The 21,812-nt window shown below is 40.5% G+C and overlaps 3 protein-coding genes across 3 annotated transcripts; 2 read left to right on the top strand and 1 right to left on the bottom strand.

Annotated features, from left to right (window-relative positions):
* The first annotated feature begins 1,407 nt into the window (after positions 1–1,407).
* Positions 1,408–9,857, top strand: LOC124253055 (ankyrin-3-like). The gene is made up of 5 exons (XM_046686776.1): positions 1,408–1,456; positions 2,016–2,131; positions 6,801–6,878; positions 7,964–8,056; positions 9,022–9,857. The coding sequence occupies exons 2-5, from the start codon at positions 2,035–2,037 to the stop codon at positions 9,855–9,857; spliced, it is 1,104 nt and encodes a 367-aa protein (XP_046542732.1). The 5' UTR covers positions 1,408–1,456; positions 2,016–2,034.
* A 739-nt stretch (positions 9,858–10,596) lies between these two features.
* On the top strand, positions 10,597–11,322 carry LOC124253054 (putative ankyrin repeat protein RF_0381). Its single transcript, XM_046686775.1, has one exon. The coding sequence runs from the start codon at positions 10,597–10,599 to the stop codon at positions 11,320–11,322; it is 726 nt and encodes a 241-aa protein (XP_046542731.1).
* A 7,796-nt stretch (positions 11,323–19,118) lies between these two features.
* LOC124253053 (glycerophosphodiester phosphodiesterase domain-containing protein 5-like) lies at positions 19,119–20,955 on the bottom strand. Its single transcript, XM_046686774.1, has 3 exons — positions 20,945–20,955; positions 20,803–20,904; positions 19,119–20,248 (listed from the first exon to the last, which is right to left on the bottom strand). Exons 1-3 carry the CDS (start codon positions 20,953–20,955, stop codon positions 19,969–19,971), a joined length of 393 nt encoding a protein of 130 aa, XP_046542730.1. The 3' UTR covers positions 19,119–19,968.
* Positions 20,956–21,812: the final 857 nt, after the last annotated feature.

Genomic DNA, 21,812 nt, shown 5'->3' with positions numbered 1-21,812 from the left:
CTTATAAGTATATAGAAGTATGCTTTTTGGCCATTTGATAGATGTGAAGAATTTTATATTCGATATATTTCTTTTGAAAGATTATTCCTGGATCACAGTTTAGTATAAGACCTCTTCTACAGAACATGAATAGGACAAGAGGCATATTCCCGGTCACATTGTACTCGTTATGAACTGGCTAAAGTAAGGTGTTGGTAATCATTGTGACTGTCACTCATCTTGGATTTTTAAAGCAAAAAATAGCTTTTGGTTTAAATTTAAGACTAAAAAGCAAAATAAAACTTGATTTAACGACTTGTAATATAGTATACTCCTTACCAAATAAACCTGGTATATAACATTCAGGTTTTGTTTTGGATTCATGCAATATTTTCTGTTCTGGTGGCCATCTTGGATTTGGGGCTGAAATCACATTCTGCATTAATATTTCAATTGAATCCAAACGTTTTGTTTAAAGCTAAAGAAACATTAGCTACACAAACACATGGCCAAAATTTACCAGCTTACTGTTTTTTTTCTCCGTGTGTTCCATATATAAGTTAAATTTAGCGACACGTCCGCAAGCATACAAGACTATATGCTAATGTGATTCGTAATGCTGTATTACCTGGTGATACAACCGTCATGCTACATACATTTATCGAGGTTTAGTGCGATCAATATTGCAACTGTTGATTAGATACTAGACATTGCAGTATCAATATCATTAACGTTAGACAGATCAGTGGATTGAAAAACATTGACAGTTTTTGTCACTCCACTTCAAACATAAACAGGACCAAAGAGTATGAATGCAATGACGTATATACAATATATTTCTCCACTCCTCGAGGGGTCATGCTAATATCAATCACACAAAGTGAAATTCAATGTCAGTAATTTTAGTAACACTGTTTTAACACTCAATTCCTCTTCTTTTGTATGTATGTTTTTATGTTTATACCAACTATCGGCTAAATAAAGTAACTAGCGACACATGAACATATATGCTATATTGGTACAATCCCATTGTCACCAAGCGTTAACGCTGTAATGACGCCAGTATTGCCCATGCCATTGTCGTTGATTGGTTAGTTTATTGTTTTGCACTCAGCAATATTTGAGATATAAGGCAACGGTCTGTAAATAATCCAATCTGGACCTGACAACCCAATGATCAACAGCGTGAGCATCGATCTGCGCGACTGGGATACGATGACATGTGTCAAGCAAGTCAGCAAGCCTGACCACCCGATCCCGTTAGTCGCCTCTTACGACAAGCATGGGTTACTGAAGATTAATTTTAACCCGGATTTTCACGTGTCTGGCCCGTTGTCAGTCTTATCTAGAGTAAACATTGGCTGCAGGCAGGGGCATGTTTAACACCATGTGATCATAGATAAGCTGTTTAGTGCACATATGCAGTCACCAACTCTAGCTCTTTTCAACTGCGCATTATATACCAAGGAGACGAGATGTAAGTAAGTTTACATTTGCCTGTATGATTTTTTTGTAGAGCAGTTGAAACATCCATTTCTTTAATAACGATTCAATAGAGGACAGTTGTATAGAGGCTGCCATATAATCTTGAATCTTCTAGGACAGGAAACATTCTGGAAGAGAAAAGAACATTGCGGAAGGCTTTTGTGTACGGGGTAGGGGCATGCGTGTATTATCTCACATTACGTCAAGACAAGTGGTTGTGTGTCGATCACAAATGTTTACCTCAGATATCCAAACCCAGCCTAATTCTGAAAAGTGATTGTTGTAGCTAAGTCAATGTTATCACCACTTCGAATTCGTTTCTATAATTATTGCCATATTAACGTTCTAATTGTGCCGTTTAGAGTGATATTCAAGCACAAGTTAGAAACGTTTAGTGAAAGGTATATAGACATGTTGCTTACTTCTACAGGAGTATTTAACAACTGGGGAATGACTGAAGAACAATCACTGGCTATATCGGTTCACATTCTATTGTCCAAATGATGTACCAAAGACACATGTAGTTCAGCACTATGCCGCTTTTCATTCAGTTGTTTTTAGATCTGTGTCATGGATTCCCTGAAACGAAAGAAGAAAGCTCTCCGACCTAAGTCTGTCCCAAAGACAAAAAGAAGCAGACCTAGAGAAAAACAAGGTCCGAATATAGGTAAATAACCACTTTCTACATAAACTGCTTTACAGCATACGAACCGGGTATAGCTCGGGTACAGATGTACCACATTTGGAAAATGGATAGGTGTGCTGATGGCTTTTTATAGTTTATGATTTTCGTTAAAGGTCACATGCAACGTAAAACACAACTTTGCAGATTCTGATACCTTACCGATACAAATCAGAAATGCAAATTCAACTTATAAAGTTGAAAAATAACGCGATGAAAAATAACGAACGAAATCGGAGTTCAAATCGATTCACTAATTTTCCCCCAGCTCTTGGGGGAAAACTGGTTTCAACAGCTGGGCTGCGCTCATAGCACATGCGCAGTGAAGAATTACCCCCGAACCGGCCCCAAGCCGAACCGGTCCCTGATATTTGACCCCGAGAAGCAAATATTTCTACATTCACATATAAATTAAAGTTCCAAGAACATAAATGACAAAAACATATTATTCATATGTCTTTACATGTAATATCGATTTTTGAAAATATATTTGCGAATATTAGTGTCGATGAGAGGCAGTGAACATGCAAGTGCTGCTGATCACGGAGATCCCGTGGTAGAGGACATAGCACATAAATCCAATATAATGAATTCGCGTTTCGCCTTTGTTATGCCCAAGTTTCCAGTAACGAATTCACAAATAATAATGTCGTCCTTCATATTTTCGCATGTTTCCATGTGTGGAACATTTGTCAATATTTTCAACATTAACCACCTTTCACAGAGGGAATTCTGCGCACATGATGAAAGTGAATGTGTTGATTTAATGTTTATTTGAACGGATTATCGTAAGCGAATTAATGTACATGTTGTCTTAAGCGCATGCTCTTACTTGAAACTGATTGTGTTTTATGTTCGGATTGTCGTGAGCAAATTAATTTACATGTTGTTTAAGCGTATGCTTTTACTTGACACTGGTTGCGTTCACTCAATGTCAACTGTACTGTATAATTTCATTTGTCACCACGTTCTTCTTACCAAGTCACTTTCTCAGTTCGATACTTGAAAGCAATGTCATTATTTAGCGTTGACAGAATTTCTAACTGTGATATAGATATGTCGTTGTCACAGACAAAACTCAATGTCTGTTTTATTGACACCTGTGTGTCTGCCTGCCTCTCTGCTAATAACAATATTCAATACACAACTTCGATCACTGACCACATGCAATTTGAACTTAACACCTATCAGGCTATACACCATAAACAAAACGCATTGATTTATGGCCCGAGTTCGGTCTCTGTCACATTATGTAATTACCCAGATAGGCAGGTGTGATACTTGTACACATGACATGTTATGATGTCTGTTGGTTGCAAAATGTTATACACAAAAAAATGAGCATGTATTTACAAAACTCAACATCTCTATATACACACACAATGAGCCGTGAGGGCACTTGCAAATGAACCAGACTTTACACTTGAGTACACACCCACCCGCTCTGACTGGGTTCGGTAACCCGGCTGCTTCGTTTCTAGGGAAGTAAACCCAAGGACATGTATAGAATATTGCACTTTTGATTTGCGATTGTACGCTTATAATTTTGTTTACATGTTTTTTTTCATAATCAGCAATGTATAGTGATAATTTTGTTTTAATTATGTTTGATGTTTTGGTTGCATGTGACCTTTAAATATATATTTTGGAGTCGAGGGGTGTCTGTTGTTTGAATGAGTTCTGTGTTCTAGGATTGAGTTTTAAGTGTTGTGTGATCCAAGAGAAGTACGACATCTCAGGCTGTGACAGGGTATAATATCCTGCATAGCCAAAATGTATTTTACTGGGCATCACCTTCAGCGCACCATCAGTTTAATTAGATATGAGTAGTATATTGGGTTGGAGCAGACTCAACTTTTGGGGGATCAGGCAGATCAAGGCGGATCAGATGTTGATTGGCTCATCCAAGTCACGTGATCATAATAAGGCAAGGAAACTCATGAATAGACAAATCAATGCATGACGTCATAGGTCAGCAAGATGAATGAATCGTAGCTATGACGACATCCCTTTCACCTATAGACAACCTGATCAGACTTGAGAACCCTATGGCTTGTGACATGCTTCAACACGTATACCACGTCATGAGTGAATCATCACGTGACTAAAGCTGCAGTGTATGATGCAGTTTTTGAGTAATAGTGAATTATTTACAGCGCAGAAGACCTTCTCCCCTATTTTTCTTCAATATCTGAACGAAAGCTTATAATACTAGCAATGTGTGAAAATCAAGTAGATCATGTATGTGACAATCGAATCGTAGCTATTGTTGAAATTCAGGTATCTCAAAGTCCCAGATAAGCTCTCTCATCACAAGAACGTGCTTGGTAATTTGCCATATTTCAGCTAGCAACCTAACCTTTCTGATTCATTTGCATTGTCAATGGTGTCATGTCACCTGAATTGAATATAACGTGCTGAATTCAGTAGCTTTTCAAATTCTGACAGCCCAGACCTAATGTCTCCCAGCTATCTACTCCAAAGTGAAGTAGAGGTATAGTGTTGAAAGTATTTAATCAAATACCACACGAGCAGACGGGGTTGTGTCAACACGGTTTTGGGGGTGGGGAATGTACAATCTTATCTCCGCGAGAAACGTCCTCTATAAACACCACCCAAAACAACAGAGTTATTCCAGTGAGCGACACAATATTAACTTTAAGTTCTATTAGTGACACAAGCGTTTCTCAAGCATGTCCTGCTTGACCGCATTGATTTTTCCATCACAAGGGACAAATATTTTAATGTCAAAACAATTACGGATCTTTATAATGTAAATTATCATTTAATAATTGAATTTTCAAAGGCAATAGAATTATTGTATACGTTTTGAATAATATGTTTTGTAAATAGATAAATGGTATTTTAATCATGGTAGTATGAATTAGCAGCTGCAATTGTTAGTGGCTGTATCCTCAAAGGGGGTTACAGTGTCGTAAAATCATTGTCCTTCTGAGAGGGTACATAAGTCCCAAAAACTTTCAAAGTCAATTTCGCTCAACCATACTTTTTAATCATAGCATTTATGTTGTTTAAATTTTGGCTAAATCTTCCTACCAGCGGCTGAAGGGGTGGTGTAAATCCAACTGGGGTCCATGCAGTTATCAAAAGTAATGTAAGTCCCCATGATTCCTAGTATGGTGATCTACCTTCAGTTGTTGGCGATATATAGCCCGTGTTTTGTATTGTATTGTCTTCTTCAATTAAAATGTTTTAGATTTACATGCTAGTTTTATATTCATATCTGTGATACTCTAGTATTTTTACTGTCCATCGTCGACAGGTTTTACTCTTCAAAAGGTTTTTATTTTTGTAAACATTTCTATTGTATAAATTGTTTTATGGCTGAGATAGTGCCGATTTGACCTTAAATATTAACTCATTCACTCATTCGCAGGCGTTTCCTTAACCAGTAAAGCGACACATTTACATTATAGGTAAGAGTAGATGTATTGTACAAACTTTGTTATTTTGAAGGTGGTTAAATCAGAGAGGTCGTGGGTTTTCACCTTGTTGAATCTTTATTTGTTGCGTATGTGTTATCTGTCATAAATGTAACCGGTACTAAATATATTTAGATGAATAGTGGTGAAGTTTTCATGCATATTGGTGAGTTTTCATAAGGTATGCGAGTCTGATTACGTTGCCTACAGGTGATTGTGATGTCGTCATAGCTGTGTTAACCTTTGCTGACCTATGATGTCATGCATTCATTTGCATATTCATGAGTTTCCTTGCCTTATTATGATCAAGTGACTTGGATGACATTATGTGATCCACCTTGATCCCCCTGATCCCCCAAATGTTGTGTCTGCTGAGCTCCCACCCAATATACTATTGATATGCATGTCAATTCAGTCAACCACATATACATGCGCAGCGCTTCACGACGTCAGTGGTTTCGGCATGGGGATGTGCAACACGTTCGTGCATGTGCATCTCGATACACTGAGTCGAGCACATGAGTATCAAAAACTGCTGCAGATTTGGGAAGCTTAATTGTTTGAATTTGATGATTCCACAAATCAAACAGGCAGTGTACTTTACGTCATGCCACGACGCATGAATACACGACGTCATGAGGCTACTGAGATGGTCTCTCCAGGGTTGGGGATGGCTCAACGTTAGGGGACTGCACATTTCCAAACACCATTTCATCGCAGATGAGACGTTATCAGAACAGTAATGAAGTTGCTGATCGCCCACGAGCAGGACGTCCATTTGTCGCGAGTCCAAGACAGGACAAATAGATACGGATGACACATCTCTGTCACTTGCTCCAGACTTCAGTGACCACTGCCCAGACTATTCCAGACCACTCCGATGTGTCCACCCAACACAGCCAGGAACCGCTTACGTCATTACGAGATACGACCAGACGCAACGTCATCGAGAAAAACTGTCAAAGATGTAACCAAAATAATCTCCATAAACTTCGGTTGTTGAAGAACTGCTGCTTTGGAAGATGAGTCCGCATTTCCTGTAGTGGCAGATGTCCACACCAGAGAAGACTTTATTTGTTGTTCAGGCCAATGGGTGTCCACTACATCAGATATTCGGACATTTATGTGGAATTGACAGTAGTATCTTACTGATATAATGATAAAGCACGCTCAATTACAATAGCATGTTACAAGTATGTTTCTCTTTCCAGAAAATTGGATAGTTCAAGGTGCAAGAGATCATGCAAGTGCCGGAAGCCAACATGTTTCTGGGATAACATATAATAATGGTAACTGATATATTTACAACTAATCAATAGATGAAAGATGTTTTAAGAGATCAGTGGCGCCGACTTTACATTATCCTCCTTTGAAATTACGTCATCAAATTACCTCCCATCCTTGGAAAACATCATTGTTTTAGTGTTTTCTATGTTTGCCTGGCCCTCCGTTCGACATTTTCGCCCTTAGGAAACTCGTAGGTGTATAAGGATAATTCAGATATCGATAAAAATCCGGGTCAGAAGTTGTCTTCAGTAGCCATGCTTGTGATGTCAATTCCTGGACTATATGGTCCAAACTCGATTACTTGTAGACTGCCCTGATAAGGTTGACAAATTACCGTATGTGGCGTTACAAAACATTAGGGTGATACCATGACCCAGCCCCTGGATTAATGTACGTTACTAACTACACATAGGGGATGATCGAACTGTATTACTTAAATTATCAATAGGAAGTAGTTTGGATGTTTGGGATATAAAGCTATGATACCGTTTGGTTGTCTCATGATAAAACCATTTGCAAACTCTTTGATGTGGTAGGATTGAGTAAATAACTCAGTCATAATAGTAACCATGTTTTCACAAATACCGTTACTGGCATGTTCTGAGGATAGGTATTACAAGAAAGTACCACCGATTTTGTGGCTTCTGTTTTTTGTTAAGAGGAATACTTTTTATGCATAGACAACTTATTTAGTGCAATAGATGTGATGTTTCGGTGTAGATCCTAACACCGTTATCAAGCAGGTCAAATGCTCCTCGTCATCATACCAGGTTCTAAATTCCATTTGAAAAAGGTTTTCTTTTTCTTAAAATGCTTAATACTCTCTCTGTCCCTTGCACTATGAACAGTGCAGCAACAGGAACTATTCTTTTGAAAATACAAATCTCATCATTTGAAACGGCCCGACCATGATCGAAAGAAAATACTTACATATAGATACTAGAATCCGGCCGTAAAGTTATTTCTGTCGACCAGTGGTTATTTGTCATGTAGGTTCGTCCGGTGAAGGACTTAAACATGCACATACTTTAATAGCATTGCTACCAACGTCTGTGGAAGATTATATAATCTATGTTTCAATTTTCAGACATTAAAAATTATTACACAGACAACATATTTCACGCAACACCCGAGGGACTGTCTGAGTCTCTATCTGCCAGAGACAGAAGAAGAGCTCCAAGTGGGTTACTTTCATATCTTTCTATCATTTATCACTCCATTCAGAATCAAGCTAATCAACCTACAAGCCGCACAGTTTCTGACTGACGGACTGACTGAGTTTGGTTTTACGCCGCTTTTAGCAATATTCCAGCAACATCAAGGCGGGGAACACCAGAAATGGGCTTCACACGTTGTACCCATGTGGGGAATCAAACCCGGATCTTCGGCATGACGAGCCAACACTTTAACCACTAGGCTACCCCACCGCCCCACAGTTTCTGAATTAGTTAGAACCACCTGATCGTACCTTTACGCAATGTATTTTCTACATATACTACATCCAATTTGGTTAGGATCACCATTCAGTGTATCAAGCCAGTTGAACTATCTGAATACAATATTGTGTAGAGAAGAGTAAAAAAGAAAAACATGTTGCCGTTTGTCCCCACTAAGCCAGCAGAAACATTTCATCAAGAATCAGTCTGAACATGCATCAAAATGAGAATATCTGATCACAACTGAAACGTTGAAATACACTAAAACAAATTAGTCGTCCAAAAACACATCTCTCAGTAGTGTGTATGTGATCACACCATGGCAACTTCTCCGTTGCTCCCAGTAAGTGTCTGGATATTGCTGAGCGGAAGGCAGTTCCACTCTTCAGTAAGACCATGACCGAGTTCCAGTACGTCATGATCGAGGGTGATGTGTAGGTAGATCCAGATGTGTACGACACGGTTGATTTCTGCTGACCTAGTTGCCCATCCCATGAAGACAGGGCCTCCTGCACTATGTAAGCTCCAATGACCCTGGCACGATCAGGTCATGTGTCTGATTTTACCATCATGCGTTCTCACGAACGTATTCAGAACGCCATCAATGCATATTAAATCTGGTCTGTCATTTAGCATGGCATCCCTGCATCGCACTTCTTACCGAGCTGATCCCATCACTGATGTTGTGACATATTTCGTATCATTGCAGATATTGAACACCATGAGACATCATCTCGGCGAGATACCATCATTCAAAAACACCCAAATCAAATGTTCAACAAAGCTTGCTTTGAGGGAAATAATAATCGAGTGAAACAACTCATATCCAAAGGAGAAGTGGATATCAATAACGTAAGCCCGGGAGGATTTACACCCGTGATGATTGCAGTATCTAAAGGACACAAACAAGTTTTCAATACTTTACTGAAAGAAAAGTGCGATCTTTCATTGATGTTAGATAATGGTGACGATATACTTCATGTGGCATGTTCTGGCAGCAATGCTGATATTGTCAAAGGGTTGGTTTCAAATGGGGAAATAAGTCTTGAGAGAAAGGACCTGTCAGGTAAAACTCCGCTGATGAAAGCAGCGTGCAGTGGAAATAGGAAAGCGTTTGACTTACTAGTAGATGAACAATGTAATTTGACGTCAATAGATTATAACGGGAACACCATGCTTCATGCTGCGTGTTCTGGTGGGTCCGTGTTTATCGTAAACTATCTCCTGAATCATAAGGTAGCTGGCCTAGAGAGTAGAGGTGAAGATGGGGAGACCCCAGTGATGGTGGCGGCAAAGAACGGACAGAAGCAAGTGTTTGATATCCTTGTGAAGAAAAGATGCAACCTGTCAGTTGTGGATGATCTAGGTGACACTGTTCTCCATGCTGCATGTTGTAGTGACAGTGTGGATATGGTCACAAACCTTCTGTCAAAAAAGATGGTCGACATTGAGAGCAGAGGTGAGGATGGGTTAACACCAGTTATGTGCGCAGCAATGGAAGGGCAGACCGAGGTGTTCAATGCACTGGTAAGTCAGGGGGTGTGACCTTTCCGTGGTTGATGATGAGGGTGAAAATATCCTGCATGCTGCTTGTTACAGTAACAATGTCACGATCGTTAAGGACATCCTTTCACGGAAGTTAGTTGACATCAACAGTAAAGGTGATGATGGAGACACGCCGTTGATGGTGGCAGCACGAGAAGGCAATAGGAAAGTCTTTGATCTTCTCCTTTCAAACGACTGTGATCTCTTGGAGGTTAGTGATGGTGGCAACATCCTTCATGCTGCATGTCTCAGCAACGATGCAGTATTAGTTAAGGACATTTTGTTACGTGGTATTGCTGACATTGAAAGTAAAAATAACAATGGAGCAACACCAGTGATTTTGGCAGCAGAGGCAGGTCAAAAGAAAGTATTTGATCTACTTGTGGGTGAGGGGTGTAACCTAAAGGTACAAGACGAAGATGGTTGTAATATTCTCCATGCCGCTTGCAGTAGTAACAATGTAGAGATTGTTGAATATCTCCTATCAGGTGAGATAGCGGACATTAACAGTAGAGATTCGAACGGGTTCACGCCTGTCATGACAGCAGCAATAAATGGCCACAAGAAAGTGTATGATCTCCTTGCTAGGAAAAGATGTGACCTGTCAGCAGAAGATTATACCGATAATAATATTCTGCATGCAGCTTGTGTGAGTGATAACGTTAATTTCGTTAACTGCATCCTTTCACGTGAGATAGCTGACACAGAGAGCAGAGGGGAAGAAGGGCAAACACCCGTGATGGTGGCGGCAGTCAATGGTCAAAGGAAGGTGTTTGATCTATTGGTCCAGAAAGGGTGTGATCTTTCTGTGAGGGATGATAATGGGAACAACATTCTTCATGCAGCTTCTTTTGGTGGTGACATTCAAATTGTTGAGGACCTCCTCTCGCGTGACTATCTCCTGTCTCGTAATATTATTCATATTGACAGCAGAAATAACACAGGTTGGACACCAGTGATGTTAGCAGCTGTGAATGGACGAAAAGAAGTTTTTGACCTGCTGGTGAAAAACGAATGTGATCTGAAGGTGTTTACTAAGGACAATAACAACATGCTACATGCTGCATCTTATGGAGGCAGTGTCCAGATTGTTGAGAGTATTCTTTCACGTAAAGTAGCTGACATGGAGAGTAGAGGAGAAAATGGTGCAACACCGGTGATGTTAGCAGCAAAGAGTGGACAAAGGAAAGTCTTCGATCTGCTGGTGAGGAATGACTGCAATTTGTCAGAGAAAGATGACTCAGACAGAAACATACTCCATTATGCTTGCGTAAGTGACAATGTACAGATTGTGGAGTACATCATCTCACAAGGCTTAGATGATCTAAACAGCAAGGATGAAAATGGGCAAACGCCAATGATGGTGGCGGAAAAGGAGGGTAGCGAGAAAGTCATTTCTCTACTTGAAATCAGAGGGTATGGCATGGGAAGGAGACAGCGAACTAGTCGCTGCTGCTTGTGTTGATATTTCCATCTTGACACTACACAGGCACAACCTACAGAGGAAGAATATCAACATTAGAAATTGGACATGGGCATATAGTTCGAAAAGAAATAAGTGCAGCAAATTTGTTCATTCTTACGGTAAAGATGGTTGACTTAGGCGTCTTATAGTTCCACTTGCATATTGATTTTGGAAACAAATATCCTTCACAGTGCGTGATATTATTATTGTTATTCCTTGTTCAGTAATTGGTTCAGAGATATTAATATATTTGATGGTTGCACTGACAGGTTACATGTCTATACAAATATTAAATGATATTCTTAAGAAAAAGCTTTAATTTGCGGATAGATAGGGGGCAGTATAAACCTTGCAAACCCATCATGGACTACAGTGAAAGCATTTTTTCCAAAAAGTTGGGTCCATGACTAGCAAACGCAACCTTGAAGAACCATGGACAGACTCCTTAATTAGAGAAGGTATTGGCTAACACTTTGAAGGCCAGGCCTATACCTACATATGGATGCACATTTGTGACAAACTCCAAAATGACCTACCTACCTACCTACCTACCTACCTACCTACCTACCTACCTACCTACCTACCTACCTACCTACCTACCTACCTACCTACCTACCTACCTACCTACCTACCTACCTACCTACCTACCTACCTACCTACCTACCTACCTACCAACCTACCAACCAACCAACCAACCAACCAACCAACCACTAGGCTCACCGAGGTATTGTGGCCTCATCCTAACGAGGTACCCAGTCACAGCTGCTGGACTGTGACATATAGTCACAGTACTTTGTCTAAGTTTACTGCACGTTGCTGTACCCGCAACTACGTGTTTGCACGTGGCCACCATCTAGTATTCTACCAACGGGTTTGTGGGTTCTTTTCAGTGCACAGGCTTGTGTACTGTACACTAGGGGTTGTGACAACACGGAAAGAGTCTGCACACAAAGTTGACTCCAAGGTTTTTTACACCTGGTCACAGGTGGGCTCCATCCTGGCACCTCCAAGCTCGCTGGATTACTAGCCTAGCGCCTTAGACAGCTCGCCCACCGCGTCTTGATCCTGCTTAGTGACGAACTGACAAGAACTAAACACAACTTTGCATGCAGCTTTCTAATCACAAGGATAAATCCCTCACACATCCAGTTGGTCATAATTTGGACATATTTACATCAAGAGAAACAAGAAACAGGTGTTTCACGACCCACTGGACTACCATTTCACTGGCAATAGTCACGTCTCAGGAAATATATTGCCAAAAAATATTAGAGGTCAATACCATTCAACCAATTTCTACTTAGTCCTACTCACCCTTTGTCGTGGTTAATAACAGCTGATTCAACTTTGCTGCATAGTATAGATCTTCCGGTGAAGATATCATAGAATCCTAGAAGGGACATTGTCCCATTGAAAATGCCATACCCAACCAAAGAGCAACATTGTGGCTAACAGAAATAAACCGATGTTGAAGATGACTATGATACACATTTATTTAACTTATTAGCTACCAAACCTTTTCGAGTGATTTGTCAGAGAGATTACTCAAACACACGTTGTATATCTGACAGTGAACACCTGGTGTCATAACTGATTTCAATTGATCCATTTGTAAATCTTCCATCACCGTTTGTCTTTCATGTTGTTCTGGCAGATATCCATGTCTTATCATCCTGTTTTTGTACTTTGGGCAACGCCTTCGTGGTCATTTCAGTTTTCTTGTTGCTATAGGGGCGGTGGGGTGGCCTAGTGGTTAAAGCATTGCCTCGTCACGCCGAAGACCCGGGTTCGAATCCCCACATGGGTACAATGTGTGAAGCCCATTTCTGGTGTCCCCCGCCCTGATGTTGCTGGAATATTGCTAAAAGCGGCGTAAAACCAAACTCAGTCAGTCAGTCAGTCTTGTTGCTATATGTTAGCATAAAATATTACAAATTTATAAGCAATGTTATTATTACATCACAATGTCTCTGTTCAACTTCAGTTGAAGGTAGTGATGGGCTTGCTGCTACACTTGGGAGTGTTGGGCCATAGAAACAAAGAGCACTGATCATGAGCTGAATTTGATGGAATGACAAATAACCAGTCTCACATCCTCTCTTAATATATTTTATTCCAGTACAACACATATTCTGCACATGCACAGAGTGTCAGTTTATGGCATAGAAAAATAGCTAGAAATTATCTCCTACATCTGCATGGAACTTGAAAGCACATCTCAAGTGTAGGTCATTTGCAACAGTGATGCACCACAGCAACCATCCATACTACAGCCTCCCTACATATCCCTGACAATACAACCATCTATACTACAGCCTCCCTAGATATCCCTGACAATACAACGACATTCATTACATGTACTCCTAAACCTGGGTCTCTGGGACACATTCCCTCAACTTTACATCAACAGTGTTATGACTGTCATGGAACTGTGTCCCAGTATAGACAGTTGGTGTTAGAAACTGCTTCTCTTGACCATGCATTCCGTCAGAACAATCATTTATTTCAACTGAAAATATCTTTCTAGAGGTTTTGTAGCTTATTACGCTGTGGAAAATAAACAAAAAAATATTTTTACTTTGTTTTGTAATAGCAATATTAACATGCTAATTGCCCTGAAAGAAAATGTTCGTAAATTTTTCAAATTGTACATTTCCTTTTTTATGAGAGAGTTATTTATTTCTTGAAACAGTGAATGACAAAAGAATCCGGTTTCTATTAAAAATTTTACCAAAATAACTAATGGTTGGTCCCAATTTTGGAAAATTATGAAAATTTGTAGGAAAATCATATTAATATTGCATTCTGCATAGGTGCAGACTTCATGCTGTGTTGTCCTCTTGTTACCGGCGTGCTGGTTTAGACAAGAGTTCCACATTCCTGTCTCGTTGACACCGATATGAACTTCCAGTGAAGATCACCTGACAATACTTATAAGAACACATACCATGTACTACAGGATCTATGCAAATCTCACAACAAGTCCAGGTACTCATTGAAAATGTTTGCATAGTAACATTCGGTAACTTACAAATCAGTGAGTAAACATGATATTTAATCATTCATGTTTCCAAAATCCTGAATACAGCCACACAAAAGTTACTGTATTGTATTAGAACGATTTTGTTAAAAACACCATCTTGTAAAATCCACTGTTACACTATTGCTTGATTATTGTGTAAGTTTGGCCGAGGATACACCATCTTGTTCGGTTTCCATGACAACTACACACAATGTATGTACAGATTTAATCTGAAGTATGGAAAACAAAAAGTGAATGGAATGTATGATATCACAAATGCTTTAAATCTTCAAACACTTCACCTGATATCCTCTCATACAATATTACATGACTTTTGGCACAGGCCAGACTTTGTACAAACCTCCCAGAAGTGATCGAGTGAGTAGGGTTTTCCGCCACTTTTGGCAATATTCCAGCAATATGATGGCAGAGGACACCAGAAATGGGCTTCACACATTATACCCATGTTGGGAATCGAACCCAGGCCTTCGGTATGAATGTGGGTGTGGGTGTGGGTGTGGGTGTGGGTGTGGGTGTGGGTGTGTCGAACCCAGGACTTCGGTATGAATGTTGGTGTGGGTGTGGGTGTGGGTGTGGGTGTGGGTGTGGGTGTGGGTGTGGGTGTGTCAGTCTGCTTGTGCAGGACAGACAGAGACCGCACTCCTTATTCTCCAGGCATCATGGTCTTCACCTTGCTGGGAGGTCTGTGTGAATGACTATCACATTAAACACAAGCAAGCTTGCTAAACAAACATGTCAACTAAATACAATTTCCTCGCAGCAACACTGAGTATTTTCATTTGTTATAAACACTGGAACCACCTTCAAGAATAATATTTACATATCGCTCCTATCACTCTCATTATGGATCATCTTTTAGGCTGGAGTAAAATTTGATAAACAAGAAAACTTTCAACATATTAAGTTTATGCACATAAAATTTCAAACGATTTGATCTGACATAAATAAAATACTGCTACATGAACTGTATGTCATTTGTTTTGAACATTATTGAACTGACAAACTCTCATGAAGATGTACCTTCATAAACATTGACATACAAATTATATTCTGTACATGAGATAAACTCTTCTGAATTCTTACAGGTATCAGAATGTGCTTATTTCACTATTACATGTCACATTTCAGCCTTAAAATCTCACATTTGAGGGCATTGTTTTGTGTAATTAGAAATATTGAAATATGTCCAGGAATCATTTATGAAACAAAATCAGTGAAGTGACATTAAAATAACCGAACCATCTGCAGACATTATATTATATAACTCAGACAAACACTCATTCTTGTCTGAGATTCTCACTAACCTATTCCAAGCTGCATCTACAAGCATATCGTGTCCACACAGTAACACAATGTACCTGTTCCTTCATGCCCACCTCCGTCGTCAAGATGTGTGCATGATATACCTGTAATCTGCAGATGTACCTGTATCTACATGCCCACCTCTGTCGTCTACATGTGTGCATGATGTACCTGTAGCCTATTGTGTCCCTTATTAAGGCATGTGGAGAATGTCATGTAAATATATAATGTCACGTTATAAATACAAACTATACAAGTAATATTTAGCATTTCAGCCTTTGATGAAAATACGCGGCAAGCTGGAACCCGGGTGTTGCTCGTGTCAAACAGATCTCACAAATAAAACAACAAAATATGACTGGGAGAAAACCGTCAGACGAGGAAAACCATTGAAACAAAAGAAGGAGGACTAATTGCCAACAGGAGTTAAAACATTGTGACATATATCCTCTGTTAAGAGCCTCCGTATATTATGGGATGCATGTACAGGTTTAAAAGAGCCAAAATCTTTGGTAGGTACAGGAGTATATTTCATGACTTAAGGTTGCAACTGAAACACCTCTGGTGAATACATTTGTATATTTCACACTGTGGTCAGTCGCCACAAGAGACTGGACACTAGGGATGCAGCGACTCACGCAGACCTCGATTCGAGTTTTGATATTGGACCCTCGATTTGATCATTTTCGATTTGATTCTTCATACAAAAAACATCAGATTTCATTTAACTCTCAGAAATTATTAAACAAAACGTATCACATTGATAACCTTTCTTCAAGATTTTACAAGGAAATCAGGAATGTAAATGATGTAACAATTAAAAAAAATATATAATACGATGTTTAAAAACAGAACAACACTTTGGTATTGTCTACTATCAACAGTTCTCATTGGATAATTAGTCCAGCATCAACCAATCACGTTTCGCCTAATTTAAGCGCTGTATGGGTTGGAGTCAAAATTACATTCTCTCTTTGTGGAAATAATTTAAATAGATATTCAAATATCGAATCGAAATAGTGATATTATGCTTATCAAAACTCAAACTAAGGGGTCAGATTTGATTTTCGATCACACCGAATCGTTGCAGCCCTACTGGACACCACTGTTAACGTACTGGTTTCTCACCATTATTTCTTACAGCCGTGGCAATGACTAAGCAAAGACTCCCTTCTTGTGACACAGATAACATTAACAATAAGATGCTATATATTTAGGCTGAAATACTGTGTACATCTAGATCCAGATCCACAGACCGATGCCAGTCTTCATGTAAGTCTTGGTAAGGAAAGGCAGCTTTGTGGAACGGTATTCTGGGATTCTCTCAACACAGCAGCTGGCTGTTGTTGGTCCCTGTGCTATAGGACTATTATAGGAACGTTCCTGGTGTAATACAACTAATGCTGATTCAGATACTGACAGTATAACAAGCCATCAAAACTGAGAAACTAAAATATAACTGTAAAGGTGAAAAAGTGTAAAACTTGTAGCATGTCCAAGTACATGTAAATGATGATTAGAAATTAGTTGTTGTCATCTTACCTTTGTACACAGAGTTTAGGTTTAAGAACTGACTACAGTGAGGTTCCGTTAAAGCTCCGTTAATAGACTAGTTGCCCACCTGTGACACTCTGGTGATGCTCGGAGTATGCTCCGGTGATACACGGGTGAGCTCTGGTTACGAACTAGTTACACACCAGTGATGCTCGGAGTATGCTCCGGTGATACACGGGTGAGCTCTGGTTACGACCTAGTTACACACCAGTGATGCTCGGAGTATGCTCCGGTGATACACGGGTGAGCTCTGGTTACGAACTAGTTACACACCAGTGATGCTCGGAGTATGCTCCGGTGATACACGGGTGAGCTCTGGTTACGACCTAGTTACACACCAGTGATGCTCGGGGTATGCTCCGGTGATACACGGGTGAGCTCTGGTTACGACCTAGTTACACACCAGTGATGCTCGGAGTATGCTCTGGTGATACATGTGTGAGCTCTGGTTACGAACTAGTTACACACCAGTTATGCTCGGGGTATGCTCCGGTGACACATGGGTGAGCTCTGGTTACGAACAAGTTACACACCAGTTACACCTGTATCATGTTCCGGAAATACTCTGCTTATACTCATTGCTTAACAACTACTCATAATTACATGTATTCAAACCTGTTCTTCCAACTGGCATATAAAATATAATGGATCAACTTCAGGGCAATGTGCAAGAAGAATACCCGTGGACAAACAGACGGTGGACTGTAATAAAACAGCATTAAAAGAGATTCAACAAAACTGTAAAGTCTTCAACAACACACAGATAATCAGATCAGCGGACATAGCTACATCCTCACTCAAGTTTGATTGAGATACAAACTTGATTGTAGGGCTGCGCAATACAACCGGTTTACCGGTATTTACCGGTTCAGACATGAAAACGATACGTACTGCGATACGTTGATCGCAAACCGGTATTTTGACATGCATTCGGAAAACCTTGTAACACTCGAAAATCTTCGGATATTTCCACTTTTTAAATTGTTTTTTTCCTTGTTTCATTAGCCCCAAATATTACTTACATTTTTATTTTGTCATGATTAAAAGTTTTTATTAAAGGTTAATCAATCATAGTCATTTTGTTGTGTTTTTGCTTTATAATCAAGCATTAACTCGATTATAATTAGTTTTTGTTAAAAAATAATTCTTGCAATATATTTCAATACATATCGCAATATATGCTTTCGCATCGCAATATATCACAATATCGAAATTCTCTGCAATACCCACCCCTACTTGACTGTATTGCTCATGTCTGATCAGCATCCTCAAACAGTACAAAAATATAGAATACCTGGATGATATGCAAATGTTCTAATAATACTTCATAAATATTTTAAATATGTGCACCATATAAAACACCTTGTCCACACACATGGCTCTCTCACACACAATCTGTTGTTTAGTATCAGTTGGGGCCAAAATCAAGGAGGTGGTAGAAAATTAACAAAAAGCTTCCATGAATTATGAATTTCTATCAATGGATGAAAAGCCAACCAGTTTTCACTGGGACTTAAAGCTCTAATTTGGACGACAAAGTTAAAACTGATTTAGGCTTGGTTCAGCTTTTTCATGCTGACAGACTGACTGACTGATTGAGTGTTGGTTTTACGCCGCTTTTAGCAATATTCCAGCAACATCACGGCGGGGGACACCAGAAATGGGCTTCACACATTTTACCCATGTGGGGAATCGAACCCGGGTCTTCGGCGTGACGTTTTCCTGCTGGCACTCACAAGTATCAGTTGGTAACATCAAGGTGGGTATCAGAGCTTTGTATTGACAACTGTAACAACACCAGTTTCTGTACACAGGTATGGTCCACCTTCGAGTCATAATACAGTTCTAGGTGACACGTAAATGTGAAACAAAGTTCCTCTCTCCCTGAAGCCCAAACCCCATCTCATGCACAATATAAAAAAAGTAATTTTCTCATTCAGGTGTTCATTTGTTCATAAACCAACTGATAGTAAACCAAAGTCTGTGTCTGGATTGACCATCACTGTCCGTGAAGTCTGGTACTGGAGCTCACCTTCAAAATACCTGGTAAAACCAAAGGGCTAAACTCCACCACAGTGCACACAAACATCGTTCATCCTCCGTGTCACGCACACTGACCAAGGCAGCAGTACATAGCAGGTTGAGGCAAGTATCCTGTCATACAGCGGTATCAAAGATCAACAGGTTCGCCATACTTGCTTCAAACGCATACCATTGATCTACATATGATCAGTTTCTTGACATTTGATCATGAAAGTTTCACATCAGGTCATTTCAACAAGCAGTTTCTCTCAGTTGCAGACAAAAAGCCTGATTACCAATAATGGTCTCAAAGTTTTGATGATGATATCTTGCCCACCAAAACCAACAATGGAACATTTTGGAACAGGATGAGGAACACTTTGCAGATTCTGACTTCCCTGAAAATCCGAAAAGAAGTCATCTGGTTCAGCATTCCCCTGTATCATGTAAATATTTTTTTTTTTTCTATCTGACAATGATTTCCCTTTTTATGACAACGACCAACTCGATGAACCCAATTCTCTTGGAATGATCCCATGTCACAACAGGTTCACACACAGAAAACTACTGCCTTTGACAAAGATGGCTACCGGACATTCAGTGACAAGAAACATAAGCTCACAAGGCTCTGTATACCATGAGAACAAATACACATGATACACAGATAAAAATATTGCATCCAAACTTGTGTCGCAAGAAAGACTATTGTCATCGTGATCGCTGTCCTACTCCACTTCGTACTTGCTGTCGGGGAAGGTGTTTCCATTGTGGTATCTACTGGAGTAGGGGTCGTTGTTGATGAAGGCCATGGAGTACGATGAAGCGGGCTGGTTGACCACGCCGCCGTGGCCAGCACGTACATCCACCTCCTCCACGAGGTCCCCATCCGTCATGTTGTACAGCAGCTTCTCCTTCATATTGCGAGATCGGTGTTCCTGAGCGCTGCGGGCCGTGCTGTTCAGGGAGAAGGTTTCAGGGCTAAATGAAGTCCCATACAGTCGGATTCTGAAAGCAGAATGTCACATGTCTGAGGCTGTCACATCTTTTGAAAAGTTCAGTGTCAATACTTATTGTATGTGATTACGATATAATCAGTGTTCAAATACAGTTCTTTTACAAACTATTTTTAAGATTCTATTTGTTTGTTTCTATGTTTACTAATGCCACACTCAGCAATATCCCAACTAAATTGCAGTGGTCTGTAAATAATCTGGTCCAGACAAACCAGTGATCAACAATATGTGCATCAATTAACGATCGAACCAATGACATGTGTCAACCAAGTCAGCGAGTCTGACCACCCAATCCCGTTAGTCAGCTATTACGATAAGCATGTGTTGTTGAAGACCAATTCTAACCGGGACCTTCACGGGTCAGATGCATGTATAAAATTCAGAGGACAAACGCACAACCTGCAGGGAACCCGGCGCCACACTTATCATTCCACGAAAAGTCACACCAGTATACCATTCTTCAACAACAGTTATATGATACAAACGTGGGCACACTTAACGAGGACAATGGGATTCAACATAATGGGATTCAAGTGTTGCACACACCTCTGTACTATAAACACCGTGATGATTATCACAGCTGACAAGACGTCCACGGTCACCCACAGGATCAGGTAGCTGGACGGTACCTGCAACAAACAAACCAATCTGTTGACTCAAGTGCTTCTGTTAATGCTTCATCCATGACGATGAGGTCATGATGAACACCAGTGGAAACACATTCCTGTACAATGAGAACTGACAGGACTATGATTCATTTCTAAAACATTCAGAAAGTTTCAGTAAGTTGGTGGTGCCTTTCTGGGTGTGTTGATGGGTGTCTTGGTGAGTATGCTGATGGGTGTCTTGGTGGGTGGTGCCTTTCTGGGTGTCTTGGTGGGTGTGTTGCTGGGTGTCTTCGTGGGTGGTGCCTTTCTGGGTGTCTTGGTGGGTGTGCCGATTAGTGTCTTGGTGGGTGTGCTGATGGGCGTCTTGGTGGGTGTGCCGATTAGTGTCTTGGTGCATGTGTTGATGGGTGTCTTGGTGGGTGTCCTGATGGGTGTCTTGGTGGGTGGTGCCTTTCTGGTTGTCTTGGGGGGTGTTACTGGGTGTCTTGGTGGGTGGTGCCTTTCTGGGTGTCTTGGTGGGTGTGCTGATAAGTGTCTTGGTGGGTGTGCTGATGGGTGTCTTGGTGGGTGTACTGATGGGCGTCTTGGTGGGTGTGTTGATGGGTGTCTTGGTGAGTATGCTGATGGGTGTCTTGGTGGGTGTGCTGATGGGTGTCTTGGTGGGTGTGTTGATGGGTGTCTTGGTGGGTGTGCTGATGGGCGTCATGGTGGGTGTGCTGATGGGTGTCTTGGTGAGTATGCTGATGGGTGTCTTGGTGGGTGGTGCCTTTCTGGGTGTCTTGGTGGGTGTGTTGCTGGGTGTCTTGGTGGGTGGTGCCTTTCTGGGTGTCTTGGTGGGTGTGCTGATTAGTGTCTTGGTGGGTGTGCTGATTAATGTCTTGGTGGGTGTGCTGATGGGCGTCTTGGTGGGTGTGCTGATGGGCGTCTTGGTGGGTGTCCTGATGGGTG

The sequence above is a fragment of the Haliotis rubra genome, unplaced genomic scaffold (genome assembly GCF_003918875.1).
Source record: "Haliotis rubra isolate DU_JTF1 unplaced genomic scaffold, ASM391887v1 Scf530, whole genome shotgun sequence".
Lineage (NCBI taxonomy): Eukaryota > Metazoa > Mollusca > Gastropoda > Lepetellida > Haliotidae > Haliotis > Haliotis rubra.
The sequence above is the reverse complement of the archived record's forward strand: the minus strand, read 5'-3'. Positions and strand labels throughout refer to the sequence as shown.

Excerpts from the sequence above, each read along its gene's own strand:
- LOC124253055 (XM_046686776.1), top strand. The coding sequence starts at position 2,035 with ATGGATTCCCTGAAACGAAAGAAGAAAGCTCTCCGACCTAAGTCTGTC. Across the intron at positions 6,879-7,963 it reads TGGGATAACATATAATAATG|ACATTAAAAATTATTACACA; the intron begins GTAACTGATATA and ends TTCAATTTTCAG. Across the intron at positions 8,057-9,021 it reads AGACAGAAGAAGAGCTCCAA|ATATTGAACACCATGAGACA; the intron begins GTGGGTTACTTT and ends GTATCATTGCAG.
- LOC124253054 (XM_046686775.1), top strand. The coding sequence starts at position 10,597 with ATGGTGGCGGCAGTCAATGGTCAAAGGAAGGTGTTTGATCTATTGGTC.
- LOC124253053 (XM_046686774.1), bottom strand. Across the intron at positions 20,249-20,802 it reads ACGGTGTTTATAGTACAGAG|AATCCGACTGTATGGGACTT; the intron begins GTGTGTGCAACA and ends TTCTGCTTTCAG.